We start from the raw sequence: 24362 nt of genomic DNA on the forward strand, positions 1-24362 counted from the left end.
AAGCATCACTTATCTTTTAATAGGCTTCATGTTTACATTTTGCTGGGGTTTTTTTAGTGAAAGCACAAGCCATCCCTTTGAGGACTGGGGGAGAAGTAAGAGTGGATGGGTCTTTGGGAGGAGAGAAGGAATACTTATTGGTTGGGTTTTCTTTCATTAGTAGAAGATAATCAGTGTTTCATTCTTACAATATTGCCATGGTAGGTCTGGAAACACCGATTATTTTTCTGTTCGTTAAATTAAAAAATTTTCTAGTTGTAATTAGCAAGTTGCTGAAGTTGCACGTGACCTAATATAGTCTAATAAATTTAATGCATGAATGTTGGAGTATGTTCTGGAAAAGGAAGTGCTTCTCTGTCCTCTGGCTACATGGAGAATGAGCTGTGGCAGCTGTTCTGATGGCACAGAGACATGGCACAGAATAATTGAGGCTGTAACTGTGGAGAGGTGTTTTATCTGGGCTTTTTATGTCACTTGGGGAACTCAACTTGGAAACAAAATTACTATCACTTTTTCTCATGGTGTCTTTTACAAGATGTTTAGTAAAACTACCAAATCAGAACTTCTCTTTGACTTTTCATCTGGGAGATAACTTTGTCCGAAAATATTTATCTTCAGGGTTGTCTAGCAGAGTCGTTGGAATAGTGTTGTCTGCAAAGAAGCATACCTCCTCTTCACTTGGCAGTATGTTTTTCCTTGGATGTGTCCCTTACCAGTATTAAATCAGGCTATCCTTCTTTAGTCTGAGAAAGCTAATAAGATCACTGACTAAAATGGAATGTATTCCCAACAGACTAATAAATTTTAGGCAACCATCAAACGAGAAAATGGACAGTAGTACGAAATAGAGAGTAGTGTAACAACCATTACCACTGGTTTTATTCGGAAAGCTTCCTTATAAGCAGTAGCTGTATATATTAATTTTGGCACAAAACATCCGTACGGATTTGGGCAATGGGCTGGATGCAGCTATTTGGAGCCTTTCCAGGAATTTACCATTGAATGAGCTAGTGATGAACATGAGGAAAAACCCCAAGCTTTTCCACTGCCTTTGACAGCATTACTTTTAAAAGGGATCTTTATTTAAAGCAACCAAGTGATTTTTTTAGATGCATCGAGCTGACAGTTTTCAGAGGCCAGAATCAGGGTAGGATTGAACTTTACAGTGATGCAAAGAAATCTGTCTGTGTAACATGCATTATAGTTGGCTTTTATTTTGTGGTGTTTGGACATGAAAGATGAAGATGACACTGAGGGCAAAAACTAGAAGGGATATGAACGTACGGTTCTGTGTTGGGAAAGCACTGGAGTCCCTTGGGAAGCAGTAGCTGAGTTTAATCTTTCTTTCAGCTGCCTTTAATATGCATGCCATTCCTTCTACAAAAATTCTTAGCCCAGTACGGTGCAGATCTGTAGCCTTCTGTCAAATCCTTTGTTGAGCCTCAGTAGCTTGTGTGGTGGTGCCTTCCAACAGCTGGGAGATAGGCATTTTAATAGTCAGGTTTAAAAAAAAAATATTAAAATTAAATCATTAATTTTTTGGAGTCCTAGAGATTGAGGAGTAAAATTTTGGAAGAGGGAGTGTCCATATCTTTGGGGTTTTGTTCTTTATTAATGTTTTTGACATTCTGTCAAAATAGATATCTCAAGCCCTCACTGGCTTGCCTGCCAAAAATCTGTGGGGTTTTTTTTAGTTACTTGATGGCACCAACTTGTAACAATGCCTTATGAATTTTCTTCCTTGGGTTCCAAGTCATCTCTCTTTTCAGGAGCCCTCTATGTTGGAGTGTTGTCCTATCTAAATACTATCTCAGCATTTGTGCCCTAGAACTGTCTAGAAAGATTGATTTCTGGATAAAGTACAAGTTGAGGAGTTAGAAGATCTGGTTCCTATTCTTGTTTCCTGTATGATTTTTGGCAGGTTTCCTCATCTGTACGTTTGAAATAATAACTGCTCTTATCCTGGGACTCTGAAGCTATATTAACTGACAGCAATAAAACGTGTTGAGATGTATAGATGAAAAGGGATCTAGTAATGCAGAGTCACAGAAATGTAGATACAGAAGCAATAACTTAAAGCTGATGGTTTTATCATATTTACTGTGACAAAATAGTTGCATAGAGTCCTTGAAGTCCAGGCCTCCCAGCTGAAACATACTGGCACATAAAAAGTGCCCAAAGTGAACTGCTGACGAGGTGAGGTTTGCTGGATGGTGGAATTCTTTAAGTACCTTTAAGTACTGATCTTATTGCAGCCTTCCAGTACTTAAAGGGGGCCTACTGGAAAGCTGGAGAGGGGCTTTTTCCAAGGGTGTGTAGTGATAGGACAAGGGGCAATGGATTTAAACTGAAAGAGTGGAGATTTAGATTAAATATAAGAAAAAAAATTTTCACTCTGAGGGTAGTGAGGCACTGGAACAGGTTGCCCAGAGAAGTTGTAGATGCCCCATCCCTGGAAGTGTTCAAGGCCAGGTTGGATGAGGCTTTGGGCAACCTGGTGTAGTGGAGGGTGTCCCTGTCCATGGCAGAGGGGTTGGAACTGGATGATCTTTGAGGTCCCTTCCAACCCAAACCATTCTATCATTCTATAATTCCAGATAACGCTTTCCTTACTGCACCTTCAGCTGTAGAGTTCCCTTGCCTTTTGTACAGAGAAAAGAGATTTGTTCATGAAGTGACCATTGGGGATTTATGAGATATTTCGTTGTTGGTGGTCTTGCATGCACAATGAAATTTGGGGATGTGCATGTTGATTTACACCCTGCCGACCTGAAACAGAAACTCTTGTGACCTGACACTGTGTGTTGGAGAGTCAAGACTCGTATTCTTCCAACAAACTTAGCAGTTATTTGGATTGAAGGATAATTCTTGAGTGGTTTGTCTGCAAATAATGCAGATAAATGCTAACTTTGTTACTGATCAGCAAAAAGACGTGCTGTGTGTTTAGCAAGCAAATAGCATTCAGACCCTGCTAAATAATTATAATCTTTTCTCCCTTTTTTTCCTAACGCAGAAATTGCCCATTATTTAATATGGCCAACAGTGTGGAGAACTGGGGTTGCGTTAATGATGCCCTTCTCCTTGTTCTTGTCTACTGTGTTTGATCCTGTGGTCAGCTACAAAATAACGTATGGCGTGACAAGGATGGTATCTTGATTGTATCCAGCTGTCTGGAACAAGTCAAGGGCAAAGAGGCCTTCCATGGAGCAGTAGATCCATCCAAGCACCCACTAAAGAATACCAGAAATATTAAAATGTAAGCCTGTTTTAAGCCTGTTTGTATCAAAGAAAGCAGGTTGGTTAGATCCAAAGCCAGCTGTGAAAGTAGTTAGGTTGTAGCCATATCTACTGAAGTTCACATCAAAAGGTCCCTTTTAATCATGCTTGGATTTAGTTGGTGTTGAAATCTTTTTGAATAGTCGGTTGTATTTCTCTACAAAAAGGAAGGCACTATTGCTTTAGTGACCTTTTACTCTGGGATATGGCTTCTTTGAGTCATAGGGTCCTTCCAGAGCAAGCTTGGGCTCTTCCATACTTCTTCCAGGCAGTTTCCAGTTTCAAGAATGGAAACGTAGAAGAATTGAAGTGGTCTTTGCAGCACCTCCCGAAGCAGACGTGTTGCATCTGCATGTGCAGGTCTGGGTAGCAGCGTGTGACGGGTTTTTCCCTTCAGGTTTGGCGCGAGTTCCCCGACAGGTTGGTTGGGTATCCAGGCCGCCTGCATCTCTGGGACCATGAGATGAACAAATGGAAGTATGAATCGGAATGGACCAATGAAGTCTCCATGGTGCTCACTGGGGCAGCCTTTTATCACAAGGTAATACACAACTTGTGCTGATGTACAACATGAACCTGTTTTAAAGAGCTGTGTGTGTTTCTGTCGTCGTTCTGTGTTTTGTAGTGCCATGATTGTATTTTCTACAACAGTCAGAGAACTAACTGCAAGCTTTCCCTAAGCCTCTTTCTCTTTCAGTTGCTGTGGGAAAACTGATTTGTTTCTGCCTGTAAAATAAAACTTAACTTTCGTGAACTTTCAGAACTCTTCCCAGTTTGCAGGACCCATTAACCACGTAGTGGATTTTGCAGTGAATGTAGCTTTGTAGCTAGCAGTTTAAGAAAAGGAAACTGATTGTAAAGAAATTTGTGTGCTGGTCAGGAAAGGAGTAATTATGCAATTTAGCACCCAAAAATTATTTTCTGTCTGTCAAAGTAGTCCTTGGCTGAAGGCAGTATCACAGTTTGCCCATCATCCATCCTTAGATACCTGCTGTTCAGTGACTGAAATATGTAAAGTTTTATAGTTACTACCTCTGTATTTAAAATTATCTTATGTCTTGATCTGTCGTGCAGTATTTCAACTATCTTTACACCTACAAAATGCCTGGAGACATCAAGAACTGGGTGGATGCTCATATGAACTGTGAAGATATTGCCATGAATTTCTTAGTGGCAAATGTCACTGGCAAATCAGTCATTAAGGTGGGACTTTTCTAAAGTTTAGCTTTACAGACTTTAAAAACTTGATGTGCATACTCATATAAATTTATTTAGTAGGCTTCCATATATTGCTTCATCTTCCTATTTCTCTCATTTGCCCCTAGTATGGTGGTGTCTTCTCCTTTCATGATAGAAAAGCTCTTTCCATGAAACTTCTGTGCTAACTGGGAACAGAGAATTGGTTTTTACCAGTTTTTTCTGGTGGTTATTTTAGCCACCTAGATGAGATATGAGAAAAGTAATTTAAGTGATAGCTGTAGGTATGTGTGTGTGAATATATACATGGCCACATACCTATATTTTAAATATTTGAGATCACTAGAGGAAAGAAATTGCCAACTGTCCACAGCTCGCTCTGTCACGGCCTGGCAACAGCTGATTTATAGGAATGTTAATTGCAAGAATGTTAATTGCAATATCAGCTTTAAATGAACTTTTTATCCCTGAAATTAATTTCCTGACATGTTTCGACACGTTTTCAAGTCTGGACATTCACTCTGTACATTCATTTCAAAGTGTGTCAGCTTGGAATGAGATTTAGAGGCCACCAGGCATTACTTCAATTAACAGGATCCGTTTTCCCATCTGTCCATCATCGTTGACCGGGACTGGTGACTGCGTTTCCTAGAAAAGTCTGTAGAAGATAAAGTGTGTGTTTTTGCTGAAAAAAAAGTTTTTGAGCTGTCTGAGGGCACAGCAGAGTAATTTGGCACCTCTGTGCGATTCGGAGAGCCTCGCAGAGTTTGCCAGTCAGCTCTTAACTGGAGTGAGCAAAAGAGCATCTGTTGGATTAACGTTACGGTGAAGCATGGGAAGCTATATTTCATCGCTGTTATGGCTGCAAGAACAAATGGTGTTTATACAGGGACCTTGGCAGTGAGAAAACAGTCATTAAACAGGAATTAAGGAGCTTGTCATCGCCACTTCTTTTCAGCTCCAGAAGGAAAAACCCCTCCAAGCCGTTTTTATTGGGCCCCTGTGAATTTTGCAGTCAGCCGGGCCAGATGGAGCTGAATGGAGGAATGGAGTGGCTTTTTTTTTTTTTTTTACCCCCCCCCTTTTTTTGAGACAGCTCAGCTTACACCGCAGGCATGTTCAGAGGTATCGCGCTGCTCTCCGTGCAAGGAGATTAATGTCCCTCCTGTTGATATTTGATGATATCTGGCGTGCCTTTCTGCAGGTGACCCCACGAAAGAAGTTCAAATGTCCAGAATGCACAGCAATTGATGGGTTATCGCTGGACCAGACGCACATGGTGGAAAGGTGAGTGACCACCTTTTCTTCCTCTGATTGCCTTCTTCTGGTTCCCTAGAATCCTATCCCGTGTCTCATTAAATTAGGATCAAAAACGCTCGCTGATTGTATTTCTGTAAATTACTAATTTTGAAAGAGCGTCGCGTGTATTTGATCAGCGTAAGTCATTCCTACAACGGATGATGTGGCACTGAAAAGTGGGCTGCTACAGGAAAGGACTTTAGAAGGGCACAATTTTTAGCAGCATTGCTGTAAAGCATATAGGACACAGATAAGAAATTCAGGTTGTTGGCAGTACTTTCAGTAATGCCACATGTCTGTTTTACCGTGGAACATCTACTGTAATGACTATGAGATTTATTTTTTCTAAACCAGACAGTTGCTATCTTACCAAAGAGTAACAAAGATATAAATTATTCACGGTGTTATTTGAATTGATGTTTGTACATTGTCTTTCGTCCAAAGATGGTGAAGCACATTCACTAATGAAGGGCATTTGCCTGCAAAATTGCACGTCGCGTTCTTTAACAATGGCAAGCATCGTTATGCTTTTGTGATAAATTAATTTTGGAATGAAGTATGTATTTGGAAAGGCAGTGAATGTTTAGAGTGAAATACTGGAAGTGGGTAAGTATAAGAATTGCATTCCCTGCTTTACAGTAAAATGGCTTTCCAACCCTGACTTCCCTCTGCGTTGGCTTCTGAAGGTGTGAAATAAGGGGAAGTTTCTTCACTTTTACAAAACTATTCAGCATCCATGTTTGAAAGGGCTGTCTGGCAATAAATGTACGTATTAGTTATTAGGTGGAATTAACCTGAGATCTGGGACTGACAAAACCGTTTCATCTTGGGCTGGTGCATGTCTCCTACAAACTTTGGGAAAAATAATCTGCAGCTGTAGAATTGGTGGGGTGGGTAAGCAGGGATAGCCATAGTGCTGGAAGACACCACCAGAAGAGGTGACAAAAAATTCTGACCTGCATTTAAAATAGGCCATTTCAGATTTGCACTGAGGGACATAACATGATTATCTTGCCGGTTACCATGGTTATCATCTTAAAAGTGAGCTTTTTTTCTGTCCTTCCGTGCAGTACTCATCAAATTTAAAGTGTTAGATCCCTTTACTGACCTTTAACAATGTAAATTATATTTATGTGTTGTAATACATGCAGTGAAATAGTGCAAAACTGAGGGTTTATTTACAAATAGAGTGCATACATGTGCCTGTCTGATGTGTAAACACACATTACACAATACACACACACATATATAGTTTGGCTGATGGGTTATTTATTAATTGAGCATCATGCCAGGCATTGAAGAGCAAAACTGTCAGGGTTAGTGACCAAGTATTTAGGTCGGATGAATGATAAGGCTGGATTAAAAAAAGGAATATGCAAGTCAGATAAAACATATCCCATGAAGGGTGGTAAAAATTACTCTGCAGAAAACTTCTTAAGGAAGAGGCTGGAAGATCTTTGTGGATCTTAAAGGTTAGCTGACGGGGAAGCACGAGAGGTTGTCCTGTGCCTGGCCATTCTGCACGGGCTTACAGGATGGACTACCTGAAGCCAGTTGAGCTTTCCTAAGATCACACTAGTAGCATTACAACAGCACATAGGAATTTTGGTCATGAACTAGATCCTCATTAAGGTAAAAACGACAAAACCAGGAGATGAAAAAGTGCTTTTTGCTCCGGAGCATTATGAGGCAGGGTGAAGGTCATGTTTCCATGTCTGTAGCAATTCTTGTGTCCTCAGAGTAAAGTATCACTGACAGTTTATTGAGAACATGTTTAAACTGTTGCTTTGCTTCTCTGGAGTTTCCAACAGAGGAGATAACTGGGTTGTGGGAAATGTTTGTTAGATTGACTGCAAATCCACAGACTTTTATTTGCCCAGCCAAAGGAGTACATGCTGGGATAGAGTCTGGGTGCAGGAGAAATCTGGGGGGGATATACAGTTTGGGTGTATTCAGGCTTCATTTTGAAGATCATTAATATCATACTGAAGCTGTGTGCTACACCTAATACCTTCTTAACCTGTGTTGTTATTATCTACCTTCAATATAATGGAGTTATTTGAAAATCTGAAAGGCTGTCTTTTTTTAAATCTTCTAAGCTAGCTATTCATTTTAAGTGGATAATACATAATAGCAACTCCTAGAGCAAATTTTCCTGACTTAGCAGTAAGTAAGGCTCTTATGGCTCATATGTATATATACATACATACACACACTAGCTATTTTCAGGGTCAGGAGAGAAGCTGCATGGAAAAAGTGTGTGCATCAGGGACTCCTTGTCATATTATAAAAGAACAATTTTGTACAGATAACTTTTACAGCGTTGGGTACCGAGAAAAATACTTGGGGTATCAGGCAGAAAGCCATTATCAGCTTCACTTGTAGCTTCCCAAAGTGCCTGACTCCTTTTTTTTTTTTTTTTCCTAGCATTCAGAAATAGTGAGCAGGTAGTCTGAGCTAATTACTTGCCTGGATATCCAGGGATCATCCTACTGTTTGTGAAACAAACAGTTTATCAGGGTTGTCATGGGCATGCACAACGTTCAGTGTTAGGTTTCTGGTTCAGAAATAGCAGAGAGATGCCCAGCAACTGCCTGATGATTGTTTTGTAAGTGTAAAAGGGCTGAGAAGTCAGTTGTGGAGATCTCTGCAGGAGAGACATGTCACTAACCCCTTCTGTTGGGCCTTTTGACGCTCTCAGCAGAGACAAAAAAAAAGATGGGACAGTTGAACTCTGTCTCTTACTAAGAGATTATATCTTTTTTTGACCAGTAGTGAAGGATATTTACAACAAATCATGGGAAAGCCAACACTGGTATTCTTCCTGCTGTGTAATCTCGCTGAGATAAATAAAAGACTTCAATCCCCAGGGTTGTCGAGCTCCATCATTAAAACACGTTAACTAAAGAAAGCTTTGAACCAAGACTCCCCTTCTTGCCCTGGGTTAGCCTTTACAGCAGGTCGCAGAAGAAGCTGTAGGAGGATCTCATAATCCTTGTATTTACAGGTGCTGTTTAAGTAGCAACAAGTTTTCTGCCTTTAGCATCTTCGCATCTGGCTCTGGAAAAGGGAGAACTCTGTAAAATGCAGCCCAGAGGGCAACTGCCTGTGCAGTAAATACAACAAAGGTCTGAGCTGCTTCTGCAGCAGCATCAACAGCAGTGGCTTATTTAGGACACTAGGGGCCAAATAGGAAGGCATTCCCTTAAGAGGCAAACAGACCAGGTAACAGTTGGCCAAAGGCTGCAGGTGCAGAGTTACCCTACCAAAAAATATTTGGGTTATAAGGGAGAGAAAACTGCTTAAGAGAGACCTTAACAGATAGGAAGTTCACCCAGTCTGCCAGGGGCAAGAGGGCTCTCAAGTTCTCACTTCACACAATCTTAACTCTTTGTTGAGCACAACGGCATGTTGTTGGCAGAGCGAGGGAAAAAAATGAGTAATTCTTGGGTGCAAACTTGCTCCTGTTAGTATGAATTTGCACAACTATCAACACAGCCAAGAAAAACCACTTCCCTCCGTGTCAAGATGATGTGTTACGTTCTCTTGACTACCTACCTTTGGATGTTTCATGTTCTTTCGGGTTTATATTGTCCAAAAGACTTTCCTTCGAACACGTTTTGTGGCTCGTGCATGACGTTTCTTTCATCCCAAAAAATCTATTTCTGATCTTTGAATTTGGTGTTTCCTGAGGACTGACTTTTCTGTTTCAGCCAGAATGATTAGAACACAGTGATTTTTTCCCATTTTCGTATTTTCATTTCTTTGACAATGAAGTGGTTTCTTGGTGGTTAAAGCTATTGTACTGGTATACTTTAACGGTGTCTTGCCACCAGAATAAGTTTGACTGTAGAAGGATTCCATCTTGATATTTTCTCATACAACCTCTTCTTTGGTTTGGGAGTATAACCTCTGGAAGGAGGAGGTCAATTTTGTCTCCACTATCCCTTTAGTTTTGTCTTTTGCTCTGAGGGTGCCACTTAGTTCTGGTTGTGACAGTGGCTGATCTGATGTGGACACCTGCCTACCATGCAGCAGACTGAGATAACTAATTCATTTCACACTGGCCACCAAGCAGCTGTTACATTACAATGTCTTTCAGTCATTCCTGGCAGAGGCAGGATTTGAACCAGACTGGGAGTATTCTTGTATTCCAGAAACCAGTGAGGGCCAGCAGCTGTGCAAACTTCTCACACGCGCATCTCCCAGTGCATCGACCTCCTCGCCTGTGAAGTTTGTGCTTTTCCTGCCACGAGGCTTCTCCGATATACACCACTTGGGTTACAGTTAGCCACGTTTCTCAGAAGTAACATGATTTGGAAGTCTGACCTTACCTGAAAATCAGGTGTCTTTTAAAGTATCTCATGTTGGGCATCTCATGGAGGCAGCAGGAATTTCTTAGTGTTCCTGGGGAAAACAGTTCCTACTCTCCGTGTTACTTGAACCTCTCTGTGCCCAGGGTCCAAGGCTCACCCTCTCGATGGTTCACCTTGTTATTGCAGATGTTGAACAGCTACCTGGGTCTCTTCCCTTCAGTCCTGACTGATGGCTCCTTTGCTCTTTCACGTCTGTGCTACGCTGGAGCAGATAGTGCTTTGTCCCAGGTCTAGAGGTTGCTTCCCACCGCGCACGGTTCCCTCCTCTCCTACACTCTGAACTCCTTTTCATTAGTTTCCTAGCCCAAAGATTTGAATCTGGACGTACGAAGAAGCGTGAGGGGATGAGAAGGTGGCAGAAAGTGAAATATCTGCATTTACCTGTAAAAATATTTTATTCAAGTATCCCCTCGTATGAAGTAGTTTTCTGACACTTTTTCTCAGGCCAGAAAATGGCCTGAAATATGACCATTCTACCTTGAAACAGTTTATATAGAGATGTAGCTCTTCAACAGCCTGGGCTTTGTGTTTTCCAGTCGTTTAGTTGAGGAGGGAGCCATGGGATGGCCTAGAGGCTGAGGAATTAATTTTGAAAACCACTCTTGCTGTCCCGTCTACTTCAAAAGAGCGTTTTGGGCAGCGTTGAGCAGTCCCCGTCACGGAACTGTCACACTCAGTTGGTGTGATTGACCAGGTCTGTTGAGGAAAATTATCCTGGAGCCGTAGTGACCCCCTAACCCTTCGAAGGGGTCGGGAGAGGGTGCGGTGGTTGGAGAGCAGGAGACCTGTTCTGGGACCGCCTGCGGCACATCAGCCTCTGGCTGAGTCAAAGCACTCATTGCTTTTTAGTTTTCCCTTCGGAACGCAAAAGAAACGTGACCCGTTTTCTTGTAGCTGTCTCTGTTGTGTTTCAGGGACTGTTGTCACGGTTCTTGGTGTCTGAGGGTCTTAAAAAGCTGGTTTTTAAAGGGTGCAGCTAATGTGAGGGGTGAGATGAGCCAAGTTTTCCCTGTCTTGCTTCTGCAGGTCCCGTGCCTTTCGGTGAAAGAGTTAAAGGAGCAATGTAAAGTTAAACATCTGTTTGCTTGGCTTTTGCAGCACATGGCCATTCCCTTCCGCAGCATTGCTGACACCTGAGGTGATTAAAACGGAAGGAGTCATCAGTGATCCGGTCTTTTTTGCGCTAACGGGATGCCTTACTGCTCAGTAGCTCTTTATTCAGACAAGGGAAATAAACTAAGTTGTTTTCATTTTACAGTTTTTATCCAGCTTCACTTTTAAGTTGCAGTACAATCAGCACTGCCTATGCACTGGGGCATGTTTATTTTTGTGGGAAAAGATAGAGCTTCTGAAGAAGCCTGAAAAAGCCCCTTTTTTTTTTTTTTTTTTTTTTTAAGAACTCCTTTTTCACAAAGGCTCGTTTTTTGCAAAACCTTCGTTGTGAGCCAAGCTGACCCAACAGTGGCCCTTTAAGAGACATGTTGGCAGTTAATCTGTTCTGGTTTACAGCATGTACATTGCTTTAAGAATGACTGGAATTCCAGGGGGAGGGAGAAAGGAAGCTTTGACCTCCATGTGCACATGTGCTGCTGCCAGCATCCCCTTGCTCGTCTCCGTGATTAAATGGATAAATGAAAGACCACCACCTTCTTCCCAGTTCTCTCTGCAGTGAGGCTGTCTTTTTACTTACTGGTAGCCACCGTGGCTGAAATAGTTCCAAGAGCAAGAGGGAAGGTTTCCACCAGTGATGTTGGTGTGGGAGCTAGGAGCCCAGTTGTTGGAGTTCTTAATTACACTGCTTTCCCTTTCACCAGATCCGAATGCATCAATAAGTTTGCCTCTGTCTTTGGGACCATGCCTCTGAAAGTGGTGGAGCACCGCGCCGACCCCGTCCTCTACAAGGATGACTTTCCTGAGAAACTGAAGAGCTTTCCCAATATTGGCAGCTTGTAAAGGCAGCTGTGAGACAAACCTGAGCGATGAAAACGACGGCTGAAAAGGTGCTATGAAGGCCCTGAAGAAAAAAAAAAAAAAAAAATTGCTAGAGAGTGGGTTACATCCGAGGGAAATGGAAATTAAAGTTGGGTCCTGGTATGTTGTCTTCCCTTTGCATTGCACAAAGACGTTAAGGGCAAACTGAACAACTGCTGCTCTTTTGCTCACAGAGGATTGAATCTATTCATGGGTCCTCCCAGAAACGTCAGGCACGCACTTTTCTCCAAAGGAGGCTGTGCACCTGGAAGAATAGGACAGAGTCTTGCTCTCTGTGGTCTGGCTGGCCTGACTGACCTCTTCTAGCAAATGTGCTGCAGGGCTCTGGTTTGCAAGCACCCATCCGTTCAAAGCAAGGTATAGCTGCTCTCTTTTGGGAGTAGCTTCCTGCCTGTGTGGTCGGTGGACCTCTGGCTGTTTAGCTTAATTGTTGACTTAACGGTGTAACAAACATTATTTTTTACTTTTTCCTGCGTAACGAGACAAATGTTTATTTTTTTACATCATCAGCGACAAAAAAAGAAATAATGGTGTGTCGTCACATGGTTTAAAGGGCAAAGCATTTTGTTTATTTAAATTATTTTGATGTGAATTGAGGCACACAGCAGCTGGGAGGAGGGTCGCCTTCAAAGCAGAGGCTTGCAGGCCAGAACCCCAATTGCTGCACTTCTTCCTGCCCAAATCTCAGGTTTTCTGCTATGTCTGTGCAAGAGACTGTGACTCTGCATCAAAATTAGGTGTATTGTACAAAAAAAAAGATGTACCTTTCAGTCTTACTTTATTTTTGCTTTTCATTATGCAAACAGAACAGTCAGGTTACGGTTTTACGTTGTAGCCATACGTTGGAACAACGGGAATGAAGTAAGGTTTTAACATCTGATTCCTCTTCAGCAAGCAGCATGTTGTAGTCCTGATTGGTAAAACACTTCAATTTACAGGAATTCCCAGTTACAGCTTCGATGCACAGGGATACGTGTACATGCAAGACACTATTAACACCCACTTACAAACTCCTATAAATTACCGTTGTTGGAACAACTGCTGGGTCTTTGCTCGTAATTTAACTAAGAAACACATTGCCACGGCCTGCCACTGAAATGTACGGCTTAGGAAGGCTTTTAGAGAAGCTTTACATTTCTCACAAGCATTGGAATTGTTTCCCAATACTGAAATTAACCTGAATTAAAATATTAAATGCATCAAAATTAGAAATAAAATCGCCTGACCTGTTACCTCTTACCTTTTGACATTAAAGGTGATCTCGAGTTAGGCTGAGAAAGGAATCTCTCTTCCAGCTCCATTGACAAAATGTTTGTTACCAGGTTTGGTAGTTGACTGGCATCATTGTGGGTGATTTGTCTGTCTTTGAAACCTCCCTTGCTGCCAGTTACGGAGACGTCCTACTCGACGGGCTGTTTTTCCGTTACACTGCAAGCAACCTTATTCCTCAGATTTTGCCAAACCCCAAACAATAGGATGAGTGTTAGGCATCACGGTTCACCCCCTCTCCTAAGCTGGATAGGCAGCAATGACAGAAACCAAATGAAAGTCAGGCTGGAAACAGGAAACATCTGCTCCTATTTGTCTCACCCCCACTAAGACTTATCTTCTGGCCCAACGCAGTGGATGTGCTGTGAATGAAAATCATATTGGAACAATAGCTCTGAGGGGATGCTTCGCTTCAGAACTCCACTGGGATGTGCCTGTAAACTGTATCCTCCGATTCTCTGGGAACGTTTAATTACTCGTAAATGTGTTTTTTTTTTTTTGCTGCAGTCTTTGTTTCATTCCTGACTTGCTGTGGGAGGGGGTGTTGGGGAGCTGGGAGGAGGAGAAGTGTTGCAGTGACAACAAGTGCTGTCTGCACGGGGGGTATCCCAAGATAAAGGAAGGTTTGTCACTTGCTGTTTCTCCTTTGCAGCCTCTCAGGTTCATTCACGTGGACTTTCTTTCTGAATCTTCCTAGTGATTTACGTCCTGGTGCTTGAGCGTCGGGAGATACCAGCGTATTTCCCGTGAGAAGTTGGCTGTGACGGTGCGGTAGTCACTTCAGTTTTGACTCGTTTTTTGGGATTGATCTCAGCTTGGCAGCCCTTAATTTATAACATCTTCCTGACACATACTCATGAAGCTACTGTGGTTTCTTAGTTCTTTCTCAGTGAGCCAGTAAAAAAGTACACGTTTTGCACAGAGCCTTAAAAGGCACGGAGGGTTTAGAATAGTTGGTGGAACATTTTTAGGTGGGGACAGCCTAACTGACCCTCCTAAACTAATCCATAGTCTCAGGTCAATAAAAGGCAACAGATCCTTGTGCCGACGTCCCAAAGCATTTGGGCAGATTCCCCTTCCACAAAACGCCCACTGGCCCCTATCAAGGCCAGGTTGGATGAGGCTTGGAGCAACCTGGTGTAGTGGAGGGTGTCCCCGCCCATGGCAGGGGGGTTGGAACTGGATGATCTTGGAGGTCCCTTCCAGCCCAAACCATTCTATGATGATGATGTTTTGTCCTTTGGTGTTTTACAGTTGCTTTTACAGAAACCATCTCATCTAGGCAGTAATTTGTCTCTGGTTTGGGCCATGGACAAAATTGGACAATTGACTGTAAAAAAAAAAAAAAAAATTTTTGTAAAATGGCCTCCTTCCCCTCGACGTTTATAATTGTGGCATTCTTGATGCAAAGATGTGTAAAGGTGAGATGTACCTGTATGTGTGATTTGGAATGGGTTTGTCATCAATCTTTAAATTAAGAGCATTGTTAACTTTTCCTTGTACATATGTTATCAAAAAAAGGTTAATATTGGTATATTAAAAAGTAAATCCAAGGAACGTTTGTCGTGTTTAACTTCTGGAGCTGCACAAGGAAACATGGATGCGTTTAGAAAGGAGAATCACAGTGACAGGCTGTTTTGCTACATAAATCTGTGTTAAACTTGACTATCCACAGTATACATTAGAAAGATCTGTCAGTATTTTGTCTTTCCCATAACTGGAGTTGGATGGTTGTCTTTGAAGTAGAACTTTACTCTGCACGAATTCATCTCAGTCACCTTTTTGGAGAGAGTAGTATCTAATTTTCTGCCAAGATTTGACGGTAGCGTCTATCTCAGAGAAATAGGGAACAGACCCGTTCTGGTTTTGTGAAGAGAGATGGCAAACGTTGAAGAATTGTGCTTTTGAGACAAGAGCTTCGGCTGAGTCCCTGAGATGATGGAGTTCAGGGTGGTGGCAGCTCTTTGTTTCCAGCTACGTGTGCGTAGCAAGGGCTGTGACGTGCCACAGCGCTTGTCCTGCCACTCACGGTGAGTCTTAAGGACACGTTTATAGCATCACCAACTCTCCCTACAATGTGTTGACTCTTTCCTTCCTCACAGCTCCACTATCTCATTACAGGACATACCAGTTCAAGCCCTAATGGTCTGAATTACTCTCTCCTGCCGCCTCCAGCTCCTGAACCTCCTGCTATCCATCATACTTCCGCTGGCGCAGTTCAAATATGCTTTACTGCAGCAACTAGTTTATCCCTGTCAATTATCAGTTCATGGGCCTCTTAAACTCAAGGGCCTTGGAGATACAGATATCCAAAAAAAAAAAAAAAAAAAAATTGTGAGGTGGCATTTAAGAGATGCTCAGCACTTCTGACTCGTTTTGCTTTTGGGTTTTATCGGGAGTGTTGAGCACTCTGGAAAAATGCTGTACTGAGAGAGAGATGAGAATGGATTTAGTTGGGGATTTTTAGTGTTAAAAATACCTTCAAGATTTGGTGTGAATGCCCTCTGGAATGAGGGGCTGGTACCCTGGGTGCTGCGCACAGGTAGAGCAGCTTTTGATCAAGAGTGGCCTCAGAAGGGTTAATTAGCACTGCATCAATCTTCTGTCTAACCCTTTCACATGCAAGCTGCTGCCATAACAGGACTACAACACGGGAAAGAAGAACTAAAATCCACGGTGCTGGTGAGAAACTGGATTCCAGTTGCCTTAAGAGTGAGTATGATTTTTTTTTTTTCATCATTCTTCTTAAAGACTTGCTTGTTTAAATTTTGCTCAGACTGCTGCAGAGCATGTTCTTGTGTAAACTACAGGTAGTTCTTGCAGTTGTGGATGGGCTCCTCCGTGTACTTAAAGCAAGAAGAAAATTCCACAAAGTTATATTAGATTAACTATATGCTAGAAAGCGATTATCCGCTTGTTCCAATTGCCAGCTTCAGTCTGATCCTGAAGAGTTGGGAAAAGCGGAGCAAATACGAGGCAGATATTCCACCTGTGTTGTCTTTTTGTTTTAATTTTTAGGCTGGAATAAGAATTTCTCTCAAAACCTGCCAGAAAACTGTGAACAAAGTATTTTTGTTGCATCTTTCTGTAGGATCTGAACGTTATCCCGTGAGCAGGTCGGCACTTCAGACCGCTTGCTAATGTTGGTATGTCTCCTGCCGTTGGGAGCACGTGTAGAATGGTGTAAATTCTTTCTACGATGCTCACTGCTGTATCTGAGCACGACAAAGTGATCTTCACACTCCTCCTGCTTGAGTAAGATCAGCCTCTTACCTGTTACTGCAGATAAGCAAACGGAGAGAAGCTGTGATAGACCCAAAGCCTTAGGAGCTGTGTGGGCAAAGCCAGGATTGAACACCAGGGTTCCAAGCCTGGCCTTTAACGGAATGGCCATGCTTTCCCTGAACTGCTGTTTGGAGTTTCGAGGAGCTCCGTACCAAGGTAGAGGGCTGTAGCTTTCGATTAGATCTAAGGAAGAAATTTTTTACATTGAGGGTGGTGAGGCACTGGAACAGGTTGCCCAGAGAAGCTGTGGCTGCCCCATCCCTGGAAGTGATCAAGGCCAGGTTGGCTGAGGCTTTGGGCAACCTGGTGTAGTGGAGGGTGTCCTTGCCAACAGCAGGGGGGTTGGAACTGGATGATCTTTGAGGTCCCTTCCAACCCAAACCATTCCATGATTCTATGGCTTTCAGAAGTCATACCAACATTTCAGCGTGCTTCAGCCTGCCCTGGCTCGAAGCCATTTAGAGACATTCCTGGTGCACTCTGTGTAATTTCAGCCTGATGGAAACGGCTGTAATGCAGTCCCACCTCTGCTGATCTTCAGGATTCCCCTGTCTGCAGCTTCTTGTGGTTGCTTTGAAAGCGAGCTATGTTTCCCATTAAAGGATAACAGCGACAATTGAGGCAATTAAGTGGAGTGGCACGGAGCTAGCAGCACGCAGGGAGTTTTCCAACTGAAACCAGCAGAGGTTCTCCCTGCAAGGTTGCCTGTTTGCTGTCTTCGTTTGTCTGGGAAAGGATCCAGTAATTCTTCAGATTTCGTTTACTCACTCTAAATGCCTCTTTACTTCCATAGATAGGAAGTGTATCCCTGCTCCAGACAAGCACGACGACTCTGCAGTAACTGTGGACTAAGATCAATCCAACTTGGTTGTGGTTTCGTTGGGTCTATGAACTTGAGTCAGTGCTCAGCACCGGACTCTCTGCAGGAGAGAGGACAACAGATAAGATGGGGAAGGGGAGAACCAGGTATCTATAAAGAGAAATAGTTACAACACAGATTGTTCCTCCAGAGTTCTAAGAAAAAGAAAATACCAGCTTAATTATAATTAAGTCCCATCTATTGGATTTTTAACCTAAATTTTAGTTGGTGGGGGACTGGAAAAAGGTGGAAGCTAGACTTTTTGACCAACAAAGGTGTGAAGAACTTGGGATAGAAGGACTGCATGAGGTTTTTTCTGTGTGTGATTATGAGCTGTGGTTGCTGTTGCACCCTGTGTGCAGTTAAGGATGAAGCTTCTCTCTTCTGCCTCCCCACCCTCATTCTGTGCAGCAGTGGGGAACCTGTAAAACTAAAAGCCAAAGCTTGGGACTAGCTGAAAAATGCCACTTTCCCTCTTGTCCAGTGTGAACACCTCTCACTTCTACAGCTCATCCAGGAGATGAGCCCATGGTCCCTTGAAAAGCCACCTGAGGTTTTCAGGCCCTTATTTCCTTCTCTGTGTCCATCCAGCCATGTACTGAAGGAAAACACTGTTTCTTACCTGCTGGTCTGGCCATTTGAAAACGTACAGGTCCTTCTGATGCCAATCATTTCTTCCAAAGGGAGGGCTGGATCGTAGCTATGTGCTGGAACAGCACCCCTTCGTCCAAACAGGCAGAGGAAAAGGTTGGAAGCAGAAAAGAACCGTAAAATGAGATCCAGGAATTCAGCAAGGCTGCAGTGCACGGAGCAGATCGCTAACTCGGAGCATCTGTCTTTTGCCCTGGGAGTAAGTTACGAACTGAAAAGCAAGAGAAAGTTGGAAGATCCTTTCACAAATAATAAACACTTGTTTGTCTGAGATTAAATGCAACACCTTTACATGTGGGCTCCAGCTGGCCCTAAGTAGATGCACCTTGCGTGGCTGTTACCCTCCTTGCCAAGGAGAAGGTTGTTGTCCATCCAGCTGCTCAAAGGTTAATAACCTGCTTTTAAAAAGAGGAAGAAAAAAAGGCAAATCTCTTTAGTTTACAGAAAGAAAAAATTGTTTTTCATTAAAACTGCCCGAACTCTGCCCTGCCTCAAAGTCGTATTCTCCAGCGGAGAAGGAATGAGTTAACCTGGGTGCTGGAGCCACATCTCCCAGGGAGAAATTTTTCCATGTGTTTTAAACAACTCCTGTAATGCCAGTAGGAAAGTGCAGCTTCAAGAAAAGAATGTGGATTTCTCATCTGGGTCCCGCCACTATCTAGAGTTTATAGAGAGACTTTTTTGGCAATGTTCAGGCCAGGAGCAATTTCTGATGTAAGCCCGTACGATCAGGATGTTACTGAAACTGGCTTTAGGCTCTCAACAGCCTGAGCTTTGCCAACATCTGGAGAATCTGGCTTTGAATGCTTGGGGAGGGAAGGAATTTTTCTCCTACAAGTGAGAGGAATGGATAAGCTTGCAACAGCACCTGCGTTATCCGTTTCTTTGTGAGATGGAAAACAGCCATGCTCCATCTGAACCGAGCTGATGCTCCCAGGCAACTGATGGAAAAGCCAGAGGGGCTGTGCAGGTCTTGGTGGGTTGTTGACAGCTGCTGTGGGCACCTTCTCAGCTCTGCCTGAACACAAAGGGCAGTTTCTGGTTCACCCAGCATCTGGGTGCGGGGGCTTTGGGCTCTTACTGTTCCCGGTGGTTCTGCAGAGTTTGAGGGAAGGGCAGTCTCAGCTGAGTGTATCCATGGAGTGCTCGCAGCAGAAAGGGCCCTCCCAGAACCCAGTTTTCCCCACGTTGGGATGGGGCAAGAGACATGCCCCTCTCCTATGGAGACAGGCTGAGGGAGTTGGGGCTGTTCAGCCTGGAGAAGAGAAGGCTCTGGGGTGATCTTATAGCAGCTTTCCGGTACCTAAAGGGGCTACAGGAAAGCTGGAGAGGGACTTTTTACAAGGGTGTGTAGTGACAGGACAAGGGGAAATGGCTTTAAACTGAAAGAGGGGAGATTTCGATGAGATCTAAGGAAGAAATTCTTCCCTCTGAGGGTGGTGAGGCACTGGCACAGGTTGCCCAGAGAAGTTGTGGCTGCCCCATCCCTGGAAGTGTTCAAGGCCAGGTTGGATGAGGCTCTGAGCAACCTGGTGCAGTGGAGGGTGTCCCTGCCCATGGCAGGTGGGTTGGATGATCTTCGAGGTCCCTTCCAACCCAAACCATTCCATGATTCCCTGCTGCCTCGTTCCGGACTTCCTGGGAAGGGCTGGGAGACCCACAGGAGCCTCGCAAGGCTGAAACTCTGCTTAGAAGCAGCAGCTCCTGAGCCGTAAGCAGAGGAGACCATCCTCCTCTCTTCCCTGCGGCCGTGGTGCGGAGCCGGCAGGATGCTCCCGCGCCGGCTGCTGGCCGTTAACCCTCTCTTTGTACTGGGAGAGGCAGCGGGCCGGGAGCTGCCACCTGTTGTTAATCTACCCCTGGCTAATCCGTTCTGCACTGTGTCAGCAGTTCAAAAGGGCACTGTTAGTATTTTTTTGCCAACTTCAATTAACGGGGAGATTTCGGAGGCCCCTCTGATCGTGTTTCATCTTGTCGTGCGTGGGGAACAAACCAGCCAGAGTGCAGTTGAGAGGAGAAGAAGAGAAGTTTATTGCAGACCAAAACAACAACAGTGTTTGTGCCTCCTCGGCCGGGAAGCAGGGTCCTTCCCACCGATGCCCCTCTTTTTAAAAAACTTGGGAGAATAAAAACCGGTGCCCAGAAATGCCGGTCCCTACCACCTCCCCCAAAACAAAACAAAACAAAAATTTTAAAAAAAGCTGCAAGTGCAATAACTTATTTCAAAACCAGAAAGGTAAGAAGAACCAAGCTGCAAGACCGTTTGTTCTTTTTTTAATATTCCACTGTAATGAACTGGTAATACATGGCTGCGTAGGCAATAACATTGCATGGCACAAACCTCACATGGCAACATTTTAAATGATTTTTTTTTTTTCATTCTTTTTTTTTTTTTCCTGAACTTTTTAAAAACTTTTTTATTTTTTTTTTTTTTAATACGTTCTACCCCAGGCCGTTAAGCTAAAGAAAAAAAAAAAAAAAAAGTTTGCGTTTATACAAGGTTACAATATTTTACAACAGAAAAAACCCAATAATATCGATTGAGGTTTGTTTTCTTTCTTTCTCCCAGTCTCTCTTTCAAACACTGCACACCGAAACCGATGTATTATTATACATTGAAAACTGTCCTTCAAAATCAGTAGTATAAAAGTCCTATGTCTACCTACCTACCTACGTGGGGGGCGTGGGGAACCGTGTTACCAGCAAAGAGTTACGGGGGTCCAAGGCCGCTCCGTTGCCTCCTCCCAACTCCCTTCAGAACCCACAAAGGGCTGAAGGACTTTCCATCCCATCCCGCCTCCCTTCCCGTTGGATTTAATTCCTCCTTTGGTCTGTTTGCTTTTTACCACGTCAGTCAGAGCAGCAAAATAAACCCGGGGCTCTGCCTCTGCTTGGCTATTTTTCAAACCTTTTCCAGGAAAACTACCTTTTTGACTTGGTTTGGAGAGTGGTTTACGACGCGCTGTCCGGTCTGGGTGTGCTCTGGGAAACAGGGAAACGTGTCTTCCCCCGAAAAACCTCCACCACCAGAGGATCCCAACCAGCAGCTCTACGCAGGTGGCACAGCAGGTACACCCGGCGCGGCTCGGCGCTGCGTCCCCTTCACCCACCTGTCTTGGTCCTCTTTCCCGTGGGCTTTACCCAGGGCAGCAAGACCTGGACTGAGCAGCGTGTTGAAGAGGAGGCAGCTGGAGCCTGGCCACGGGCTGGAGAACCTCCAAGGAACGTGGGTGCTGGCAGTGGGTGACGTGCCTGGGGGTTGACCTGGCCCCCATCTCGCTCCTCAGGCACAGTGGTGCCCTCAAAGCTTGGGCACCGCCGAGCACAGCAAACACCAAGCCTGGTTCACCACCACTTTGCTGTTGCTACCGAAGTGCTAACTACTGCTTGTAGGCAAGAAGTGCCTCCAAGTACTTGGCAGTGAGTGCCACCCAACCACCTGTAAGCCCGTACTGGGAACTTGTGCCGCTTTTTCCTTCTAGTCTCAAAGCTTTGGGACATCTCTCTTGGGATTTCTAACCATGGACAACCCCTTGTAGGGTATCTGCTGCATGGCCAGGGCTAGGACTGCTCAGGAGGCACGTTTTGCTACCTCCACAAGGCTGGAAAGGGCAGCCAAGAGCCCAGCAAGCTGAGTGCTACTACACCCATGGAGGGTGGGTTGGATGATGTGATGGGTGTCAGGGCAGCCGGGACTTGAGACCTTTTGGCGGTGGCTGGGGATGAAGCTTGCAGCTTCAAAGGCAAGTCCAAGCCAGGGAATGGGAACTCAATGTATGGACAGGAGTAAAATACTAAATAAGAAATAAATAGAGAAGAAAGTCATAAATAGAGTTGAAAGGTATTAAAATAATAATAGTAATAATAATTAAAAAAGGCATCGTCGTGGTAACTTGGGATTGCAAGAACAGCACTGACCCTGTGACCCTTAAGAAACGCAGCAGCCGCAGGTTGGCTAGATTAAGATAACATATATATATATATATAAAAAGTATATATATATTTATACAGTTTTTCTTGTTAACTTAACAGCAAGTTTAAAAAAAACCTTTTAAATAAATTAAAAAAAAAACTGTGTGTGTAAATACAGATGCGACTTAAAAACTGCCTGAAGAGCTGCGCGTGGTGGAGGCTTTGGAGGGGAGCACCTTCCAGGTGTGGGCACGAGGGGCCGTGCCAGGACGGCGGCGGCACCCGGAGAGGCGAGGCAGCGCCCGGCGGGGCGATTAAAATAGGTTGAGTGAGTCCAGCATGTGCTTTGCACATGGATTTTAAGGTGAGGGAAAGCGGGAGCCAAGCCTCTGTCAATGCCAAGTGTGCTGCCAGGAGACTCCTCGCTCTCTAACAAGACAAGGAATACAGCACTTAATCCTCCGGGCTGTTAAACCCGTGGAAGTCCATGATGAAAAGCTACCCTTTAACTTCCGTAGGGAATGCAGCTGAGCTCTGGAATGGCTACAGCCCTCCTGCCTTGGGTACCTGCAAACCACACGGGACCCATGCCCGTGTGCCCGGGCTCCTCAGCTCTGCCTGGTGCCAATGAGCCCCGTCCCTTCACGGGATTGCCTGCTGACCGTGGGATGCGTCACGCTCCCCGGTGTGCCTGGGAAAACGCCCTCGGCACCGCGCTTGGCTGCCTGGACAAAAATCTGCTGGAAAAACCACCTCCTGCCAGCGGTCCCTGGGTGACCCGGGACCCTCCTGGGGTACCCGGTGGGGTGACGTACACCACCGACTGGTCGGGGCGATCCTGCCTGGTGCAGTGAGCAGCGTCGTGGTCAGCACCTGAGCCATCGCGCCCGACGGCTCAGCTGGATGTGCAGGCTGGGACATACTTTTTACAAGGGTGTGTAGTGACAGGACACGGGGCAATGGCTTTAGACTGAAAGAGGGGAGATTTCCATTAGATCTAAGGAAGAAATTTTTCACTCAGAGGGTTGTGAGGCACTGGAGGCAGAGAAGTTGTGGCTGCCCCATCCCTGGAAGTGTTCAAGGCCAGGTTGGATGAGGCTTTGGGCAACCTGGTGTAGTGGAGGGTGTCCCTGCCCATGGCAGGGGGGGTTGGAACGGGATGGTCTTTGAGGTCCCTTCCAACCCAAACCATTCTGTGATTCTATAATTCTATAAGTGATGGGAGAGGCCCTGGTCGTACACACGGTGCGGTTAAACGCGTGCTGGTTCCCTGTGAGTACCGGGGAAGGCATCTCTTAGCACTTCCGAGGAGAGGAAGAAGAGGCACTACTACTGGTCTTTTCTTATTCCAATAAATATCTATGACCTTTGATCTAGCCATGGTGTGTCATTGGTGTCACGTATGGCAGTCTAGGCACTATAGAAATACTTGTTCACCTTGTTCACCTGAAACCTGACCTTTGGTTGTAGCTTATTTGGAATTTTTTCCAAGCCCGCTAAATATTCCAGGACCTTGACCTACAAGATAGTAGAAGGCAAGGTGACATACAAATTTTTATAGGAGTAAAATCCTGTAGATCCCTTGTGAATCTCGGAGGTGGCTGCCCCAGCTCAAGCTGAACCTGCTTGTGGGTGAGCCTGCCAGTGCTCAGCTGGCCTTCAGCTTCTCCTCGGTGATAGCTCGGTGGGGTAAAAAGCTGTTCCAAGATTATTCCTAGCACTACGAGGTCATTGAAAAGCTGGGAAAAGGTTTAGTCTGGTGAAGGCGATCTTACTGGGAGGGAAAGCTGGAGGACGCATGTTGGTTCAGACAAACCAGGTAGGTTCTGGTGTCTCCTGCTTCCTCTGCAAGGTGGAGAGGGTCTGAGGTGGCTGGAGATGAGGCAGCATCAACTCATCCAGCCTTGGGTGCCTTCCCATCCCGCTCCCCGCACGCGGAGGTGCCTCTTGTGCAGCGAGGCCCTGGTCAAGGGCTGCTGGAAGGGGCTGTCATGGCACATATCTGACACCAGGAGAAGGTGTAGGAGGAACTCGATGGCCTCACGAAACCATGGCTGGGTGCTAGCACTAGAGCTGTTTCCCAGAGCAGATTCTTTGGGGACCTGTGGATTTACACAGCGACCGTACTCCCCTCCCTTAGCTGCTGTCTCTAAATTGTGCATAGTCATTCCCGACCCAGTGAAAGCTAGAGGAAAGATTTTGCTGCCCCACCACGCGTGTGAGCCTCAACATTGAACACCACGGCG

General features: G+C 44.7%; 1 protein-coding gene across 1 annotated transcript in view; it reads left to right on the forward strand.

Annotated features, from left to right (window-relative positions):
• Positions 1–13410, forward strand: part of EXT2 (exostosin glycosyltransferase 2) — an 81608-nt gene extending 68198 nt beyond the window's left edge. The window contains exons 11-14 of the mRNA XM_086612882.1: positions 3674–3817; positions 4351–4479; positions 5678–5760; positions 11963–13410. Coding sequence (XP_086469008.1) covers positions 3674–3817; positions 4351–4479; positions 5678–5760; positions 11963–12101 — 495 coding nt within the window. The 3' untranslated portion in view covers positions 12102–13410. The remainder of the gene's footprint in view (positions 1–3673; positions 3818–4350; positions 4480–5677; positions 5761–11962) is intronic.
• Positions 13411–24362: the final 10952 nt, after the last annotated feature.

The sequence above is a fragment of the Tauraco erythrolophus genome, chromosome 6, assembly GCF_009769465.1.
Source record: "Tauraco erythrolophus isolate bTauEry1 chromosome 6, bTauEry1.pri, whole genome shotgun sequence".
Classification (NCBI taxonomy): domain Eukaryota; kingdom Metazoa; phylum Chordata; class Aves; order Musophagiformes; family Musophagidae; genus Tauraco; species Tauraco erythrolophus.